At 43.7% G+C, this 8,751-nt stretch overlaps 1 protein-coding gene across 1 annotated transcript in view; it reads right to left on the bottom strand.

Moving 5' to 3' along the window:
• Positions 1-3,619: 3,619 nt before the first annotated feature.
• The window catches only part of T265_11948 (hypothetical protein), a gene marked incomplete at both ends in the record, with an annotated part of 30,607 nt that continues 25,475 nt past the window's right edge, over positions 3,620-8,751 (bottom strand). The window contains 2 exons of the mRNA XM_009178792.1: positions 3,620-3,977; positions 5,148-5,385. Of these exons, the coding sequence (XP_009177056.1) occupies positions 3,825-3,977; positions 5,148-5,385 (391 nt within the window). The remainder of the gene's footprint in view (positions 3,978-5,147; positions 5,386-8,751) is intronic.

Genomic DNA, 8,751 nt, shown 5'->3' with positions numbered 1-8,751 from the left:
GGTGCAAACATTTGCAATACTGAATGAGTGCCAATTATCCTTCACCCGTTGCAATCCCGCAATAGAGAAGGGGACGTACTCTGGGTACTCTGGGTAGTATAAAGTTTAGACATTTGAACACCTCAGGTTCGTAAGGAATCCAAGAGTACTTCGCATCATGGCGCGAAACCCCGTTGGATATCACTATTCCGGTACTAAAACCGTTTGAATAAGTCAGCGTGAAAGAGTGGACAGCCTTGGGTTGCGTCGCGGGAAAGGTTCAGATGCACTACTGTGACTCGCTTTCCCGTCATGAATTTATGGCCCGTCATCGCTGTGCCAGTTTCGACCCACATTTTCGGGTTCATTGGGGAGACAATGATAGTCGGATAGATTTACACTGGAGGTGGGTCGTTATTTTTTCGAAAAAAATTGACCGGGCGTTCATGGGGAATGGTCCGAGTCGAAACTCGAATCATCTGCTTAAGTCTTTGACTGGACTGTAGCCATACCATGATGTGGTGGAATGACATTGATTCAGGTATCCTAGTATGCGTTCAGCGTGTAGACATAAATAACATAGCGGACACAGATGTGCACTTTCTGTGTAGACTGACGTGATGCGTCGGCACCCCACCAAATCGTCGATAAAGGTTCTTGTCACAACAGTACTAGACTTCCCTAGTGTATAGTAGAAGCAAGGACTGGAGACAGTGAGCAGATGTACTGGGCTGGGTGACGTGGGCGATTTATAACTAGTCTCCACAAGAGGGCCAAATGAAAATGTTTCTGGAAGATACTCAGGTTCGGAATTCACCAAGCTGTGTGTGGCTAGTTTTTGTTGTGGCGCAGTGATCGTAGAGCTTGTGGACAGGAATGGAACTCCGCCTTTCTGAAATCTGAGAACCCCTATACATTTGTGAAAACTGATACGCAAGTTAATTATGGGTGGGTTTATTCACCAAGCCATTTTACGCACCTGATGTGGTTCAGGTCTGCTACCTTCTAAGCAAAACGGCTTTGATTCAGTGGACTTGGTTCATTTTTCCAACATGATCCTGAAATTTCCTAATACAGCAAAAATGTCCTTGTTTAGTCTCCATTATCACTTCGAAGTTCCACCAGGGCTCTGCATTGGTGTTCATGGGTCTTTGTCGCAAATCTAATTAGTTAGGAATACTGATTGATGTCGGTCGTGCAAACATTCGAATTGGGCTTCGCTATCCGCGAAGAAATTTGGATTGTGGTGCAGACGAACTAAGCCAAGCGAGGAATAGCATGACGGTCTGAAATTGACCGTAGGTAGTCACTGGAACAAGTCGGTCGGCTTCGTTTTTCGTTCGTATCCGAATTCTTCAAGTTCTCTGATGGTGTGGTTTGCCTTTTCGGACACCGGTCGTATATTTCAGGCCATAACTGAAGACAACAATATGAATTTTATTATTTTGAGGCTAGGTGAATTGGATGATCAACGAAGGGCCCCGTTACCGATTAGATGGTGGCTAAGTCCCTAGTGGGCGTTAATGACCGGAGAGCTCTTCACCTGGTCAGTCTACAGGCGTCACGCCCCTTTTGCCTTTGAACTACGGTGCAGTTCGCTTGGCCCGACGAAGCTTTCGTGTCAAAAGCGAACTGTTACCCAGAAATAAATCTGACTGTTTTTAAACGTTTCTGAAAAGGCTCGAGTGGTTTCCAACCTTTTCAAGTGATAGTGCTTACTAGGCGTTTTGTTTTCTGTCCATCGATTACTTTTCTAATTTGAAACGTTAGGTTCTACGGTGTGCCTCTGTCGTTTCGTTTCAAAGATTACCTACGCTACTCGGCTTCTTGTGCCTAAGATATACGAAGTAGTAACGCAGATGACTACGAGCAGTGATGGGGAACACGCGGGACGTAATATAAAACAGTGGACAAACCTGTCGGTGGCACTAATGGCTCCACACAAACGCCAGCTGGGTACACCTCTTTCACTATGCTATTTACCGAAATATTTTTTAAATGGTCAAGTTTCTTGAGTAGAAACTCAGAGGTGACTTTAGGTGTTCCAAGGTATCTTCCACCTCTGCTTGAGACTCGAAGAGCTGAACTCTCAGGATGTCTCAATGCAAATCTTTGGATTTTGATCCAGAAACTTAAAAATTCTCGTCAGGTCGTCTGAGAAATTTTATTGAGACATCTATTAAAATGTCACCTTGGAGTAAACGTGGTAATCACCCACAACCCGTCCATAGGAGCGCCAGGACGGTGACGCAGTTATTGAAAAGTAAATCATGAATATTGAGCGCCCCACGACTGGTTTCTTGCTATCACTCTTAGGGCCCTCAGGGTTATGACTTGGTGTAACTGGATCCTTCTTGAGAATCGTTAAAATTCAGGCGGCTAACCATGAACCGAAGCGGGGCAAGTGACTGCCGTGGGATGTTCGCACCTTGGTTAAGGTCCGGCTGAACCTTGTCCATGCTTGGAAACCCTCGGCACGTCACACAACCTATACCAGTAGCGCATTTGTTATCACTTCCTAGCCGGACCCTGTACCTAGTAGGTGACTACTAGTTAAGCATCGTCATCATTTGAATATCCAGATGCTGAGGGGTGAGCAACCCCCAGGTTGTTCAACATGGATCCGAATAACCCATATGCCATGTCGTGAACGCAATGAACTTAGGTTGAGGGACGTTAGCAAAAGACGCTTGGTCAGTCCTGCTGTTGGCGCTTCACTCTGACGGGATGCTCACATGTTAGATCAATGCATTGCCAATTATGTAGGCATCCTATTCTTGACAATTTTCCCTAAGGGTGCGGGACTTCCTTGCGCTAAAGCCCTCTGCTAACACCTTATCAAGACCTTGTTCCGTTGTTGTATGGCAATTAAGCACCAGTATGTGTTACTGGTATGTTAACGTCACCGAGACTAATGATTTGAATTCCTAACGAATTTCTACCCATGAGCTAAGCTGCCCTTCATGTGGTACTTTAACCATCCAAACAGTGTCCTGGTTCCAAAGGAGGCTCACCTACGATGCCATCACCAAGGACCGTGCTATTCAGTGCCTCCTGCGCATTGTTTTACTTTGCCAAATGGCATGCACTGCAGGACAGTTTAGAGAAGAGAACCTTTCAACTGAAAACTGGCACTGCAATGTAATTCTCGTGGATTGTCTTGCGTTACCGGAATATTTTGACGACACGCTTGATCCAGATCATTTGTCCAACAACTGGTTGCTCCAAAACACTGAATGGTCATATACGGGTAAAAACTCCCTCACCTTTTTGTCACCGATATCGTCGGAGTATTTTTATACCCAAGAATTTGTAGTGTCTTAAGCACTGGAATCAACGCCTAAATATGCATGGTATTAATGAAAACACATGCGAGCGTCCCTATTTACCATTCAGTCGGTTTTTATCACAATCATTTCTGTGACACATTTCCAATGGAATTTGTTAATTTCGTAGCGCTCGAGAATGACCCATTCCTATGCCGACTCACGTTCTTCTTTCGCTTCCAAACACAAACCGTTAGAGCTGTTTTATGCTCGGTAGAATTGTGACTGATTGGTTAATCACGTGATTCGCTATGCATCACTTGAACTTTTGGCGTTGTGGTGCGATCCATCGGTAACTTGCAAGGCACAATGAGCAGGCATGTATTTTTGTCCGCAATAATCAGGACAATGTGATCTAACAGACAATAGAGTTGTCATCCCAGAAGGAATGAGTTCTCATCTATGCATACGATCAGATTAGTCAAGAAATGAGTTATGAATCTGTATCACCACAAGTTGTTTAGCCGTTGGCAGTGGAACCTCATTTTTCTTGTGAATGGCGTTGGCCTGTTCAACTGGCTAGGCTGTTTGCGGCATATCCCAAATGTAGATTGCTCCATCCTCGCTGACGGTGATCACTTTGCTCTGATCAGGTGAAATCCGAAGTCTTGTCACTGGGGACGAATGGCCGATTCCCACGTGTGTCACCTCGCCCTCGTTGTACTTCCACACCTAGTGGGGAAACATAGGAGAAGTGTTACTGCGGTCACGTAGTCCTACCTGTTATTGATCAGTGCCAGACAAAAAAGCAATAAAAGTGCATAATCTGGAAGCTTGTCCAACGCTCACCGTTTACAGGTTGGCAATTGAACAGCCATATCATTTCGGAGAGCCGTCGCGCGTATATGACGATGTTTGTCAAATTTGAGTGAATCTCGGAATTCCGCACCAGTCAGGTTTGACACTCACCAATCATCGACTCGTTTAACTGTGTACCATTTTGAGGAATATGGAGGTGGCTTGAGGATGAGGCTAAAGTCGGGTTGCCCAAATTAACTATCGTGAAAGGTATAAGAGCTGCTTGGAATTCATAGAAAGCTGTTTGTCTGGCGAACTGAGTGTAAGACAAACCTGTATACACGAAATCCCCGTACACCATTTCCTTCAGCTTGAGCGAGAAATTGTCCACACCGTATTTTTTACTGGTTGTTTCCAACAAGATTAAATAAATTATAATGATTCAGGCTCTTCTGTCACTCTTTGAAGAAACTTTATCAGTGGAAATTTTTACATGTCCCTCACTTGCGTCTCAAGGCTTCAGTTAGTTCCATCTCTGCGTATCGCTTAGTGTGCATTCACCATTACTTAAAGTTTCTTAAAGTAAATTTGATATTCTTCGGCATTCTTGTTTACCATTGCTTTCTAATTTCACATTGCATCAGTTTACTGAGTGTCACCTCATTCAAGGAAAACTTTTCACCGATATTAGAATATGGTAAATTTATGGCTGCGATTATTCACTTCATTGAAATGAGCTTGCAGTGCAAACGATTTATGTACCTAGTTGTCACATTGGTGAAGCTGACCTCGTGAATAGTGGTTACCACAAATCCAGCTATTCATCCATTTATAAGCTGAGAACAAAACGGGTTAGACCAGCAGGTGGCTTTGTCAGCAAATAAATCGAGTGTGTGTGTTGAACAAAATACCTTGAAAGGGGTCAGGCCAATCGTCTGTTCGGCCTTCTAAAAAAGGAGCGCCTTTAAGTAGATGTGAACGCAGTCCAAGTCTCTACATAGCCCCTTGGGTTGCAGCTTTCAGATCAGAAAGCATAGCATAATCTCTGTGATGTTTATCTCTGAGGGATGCACTACTCGTGACGTCTAGTACGTACATGCATACCTTGACAATCTTATCATCACCAGCCGTCACAAACGTCTTCCCGTCGCCAGTTATATCCATGCCATTGACTGATCCTGATCTGGATCCATCCAGTTGGCGAATGAGTGACCCATCGTACACCTCCCAATAGCCGATTTTCCTGTCTGTCCCTGACGTGATCACCTGACATTCCGTGGGATGATAACATATGCATCGAAATAGCGTGTTGGAGAATATTATCTGGCGACGTCTGAAAGTTCTGTAAGTCGGAAAACAATACATCTTTGGTGACCGTTTTCAAAGTGAAACGAAACATAGTGGAAAAGAGAAAAAGGAGAACCACCACTCATAAGGTTGCCGAACACTCTTCGACTGTACGTACTTAGTGGAACACAAGGCAACGTGGTGCAGCACATTTGGTTGCAGAGGAGTATAAACAAAAGTTTCACCTGGAGTTCACTTGGATATCGTGGAAGGACTATACATGTATTAAGATGACTGTATTTCGCTAAGACAGAACCACCTTGCCCAACAACATATCGACTTCTCTTGCTTTACACAAAGGCGATATGAACTAAAGACGATTGGTATGCTTTCAAAGTTGTCATTCCAGACATATTAGATTGACGTCTATTGATTACCACTTGAAACAGTCACACTATTCAGGTGTGAAGATGGCTTCAAGCGTTTAGACATACCAAGCGAGCTGATAGTATGGCCATCCAATAAGCCCCGAATATCTCAGTTACTGTAGTCGTCATATCTGAAAAGTGGTTGGCTGGATAGGCCTTCAGATACATGAACTTCAAGCGGTACACTTGTGTTACTGTGCTATGGGAATGCTAGATCCTATCGTCACCTATAAGAGTAAGAACTATAAGCTTCTTGGACAATCCATTATTCCGAATAACATGAGACGACACTGAAGGTAGATCAGCGGTTAAGGCTGAGCTGACTGGAAGGTCCGCGGTTCAAACGCAACCGCAGAATCTCGACGGGTTTACTCTGGGATTAGGCAATCTGGTAGTACCTCAACCCTCGTGCCTCCTCCTGGTAGCATGACAGCAGGCACTAAAGTAGTGTTGCAGTTGAGCGGTTTTCCATTATTTTTTTTAAATTCATGATAGTACCTTGAGTCCTTGTAACTGGTTTTAGATGTGATCTGAGGGCAGGTCCAGTGATCAAACGTGTCTTTCAGTGGAATTCGTGGTTCATAGGTTGACTGAATATAAGTGATTTTACCACTTTCAAGTCGCATGCGCTTTTGTAGGAAATCAGGTGTGAAGAACAACATGATGTGACCGAACGCTCTATCATCACCATTATTTTCCTGTTTAGTAATTCCTTTTGACTTTTTTCACCAACCAATTATGAGACACCCACCGTAAAAACCGCTAGTAATAATCGTTCAGCCGTGACACCCTTCCGGTGCCTAGCTGTCATACCACCCGAAAGAAGCACAAGGGCTGGGATACAGGTTCCCTGAGCTCACACAGCAGCAGTGAAGATGCAGAGTTTGGGTTTGAACCACGAGCGTTCCGGTCATTATAATCGCGCTTTACCCACTCACCGTAGATGTGACTATTACAGTGTTGTGTTTTAAAAAAAATCTGAGTCCTATTGAACATCCTTGGTGTGATTAGGCACCACTGCGTCCACGAGCTAACCAGTTCAATGCACCAGTGAGATGATCCTATTAGCTCACCTTGACCAGTTTCGACGCCAGAAGGTTGGCGCAGCAACCACTCTACTTTTCCAGTTTTAAGCTGGATGCTCTCAACTTTCGATCAGTTACTGGGCTTGGCTCTGAGAGCCTTGTTCATGCCGCTCGGAATCAGAACTGAGGGGCTTGCACCGAAACAAAAAACTCGCGGCCAAAGGGCTAAGGGCTCAAACTACTAGCCTAGGGATCGCGAGTTCATCATTTGAAGAGCACAAATGGATACGTCAACGTTAGTCGTAGGTTCAGTTGAATCTCTTGCTCGCAATGTTCCTCAAATGGATGTCATGCATAAAGGTCGCTTAACGTTTCAGTGCCACCGAACTAGAGAAACAACACGAAGTTACTTACACGATTGACCGAAAGCCCTTCGAAACTTCACTACCGGTTTTTCTTTTACGTAAACAGGAGATTCAGCTGGATTTAGCTGAGTATCCCGTAAAAGCTTGACCGGTTTAATTTGTAGATGAGCGTATTTCATTGCTAGATAGTGTTTGGAAACTATATAAGCACGGGCGGAAGAGGAGGATTCACCCACCCTTCGAAACTTCACTACCGGTTTTTCTTTTACGTAAACAGGAGATTCAGCTGGATTTAGCTGAGTATCCCGTAAAAGCTTGACCGGTTTAATTTGTAGATGAGCGTATTTCATTGCTAGATAGTGTTTGGAAACTATATAAGCACGGGCGGAAGAGGAGGAATTCACCCACTCAACCCCGTACTGACGATGTCACCTCTATTGATAATGAAACGCTTGCAATCTGACTACCAAGCTCGGCGAACAGACCCACAACCAAGTTGGTGTTTAATTAAATATATGGAATTTCGGAGATGACGACTACCTTATGAGCGCAAAGGAAGGCAAACTTTGTAGTGAGCTATCAGAGGGTTTTCAGAAATGGACCAAATTGTTCGTGTAGCCGACTGTAGCCGACCTGTAATTTTCATCTGGCAACTAGCCGAAACCAGGTAGGGCCTTATCGCTGTATCGGTAACACAGCCCAGTCAGTGTTCGTTCGGAGGTACAAATCAACTTATCAACCCTACTTTCATTAGGCTCAGCTGAACATCTCACATTATAGTTATGCTTAGTTCAACTGATCTTGGGTTGTTTTTCACATGCACCGTTCCGTAACGTTGTTACTTCACACAAAGGGGTCGTTAACTCAAGAAGTCAAAAGCGGTGTTATCATATATAAGTTTGATAAAGTGAATAATCATCAGAAACTAGTGCATTAACTCCGGATAGCGATAGACACGACGCCGGAAGCTCAACTAAGAACCGAATCAAATTCACTGTACTTGTGAATCTTGAAAACACATTTATAAATTATTTTGCTGTGTATAATTGCGTTCGACCGTGGCCCACAAAGAAGTCTAGGGCTGGAAGCAAAAGTCCTGCGATGAATGCATCTATTTTTAGAGAATATTTAAAACCGAACTATAGATAACGCGAATTACAAACGTGCAATTTTCAGGCTTGTCTGGGAGAAGTGGATGCTTGTGAATCGGAAAGTTGCAGAAGAAAGACGATATCCTGAGGAAGCATACTGCAATTTACTGAAGTGAAGATAGCTGACAATTTTTGGCTTGTCATGAATGAACATATACACTAACTATCCAAAGTGGTCACAAATCTAGATGGAGGTTTACAATGGGAGTGGGATAAATAGCTTCAACATTAGATTGCGGTTGTGTCATCCGTCTTATAAGTACATGATAATCCCCTGCGAGATTACTTTGTACTGTTATCTCACTGAAGAAACTCCTTAGTTTGCAGTCTTCCAGTAAAAATGATACAAGCACCGCATTAAGATTCAACTGATCTGTTAGACATGACGTCGCTATGTGTTCAGGGTTTCGGTAGCATATATATATATATATATATATATATATATATATATA

The sequence above is a fragment of the Opisthorchis viverrini genome (genome assembly GCF_000715545.1).
Source record: "Opisthorchis viverrini unplaced genomic scaffold opera_v5_659, whole genome shotgun sequence".
Classification (NCBI taxonomy): Eukaryota; Metazoa; Platyhelminthes; class Trematoda; order Opisthorchiida; family Opisthorchiidae; genus Opisthorchis; species Opisthorchis viverrini.
This window is presented reverse-complemented; position numbering and strand designations above follow the sequence as displayed.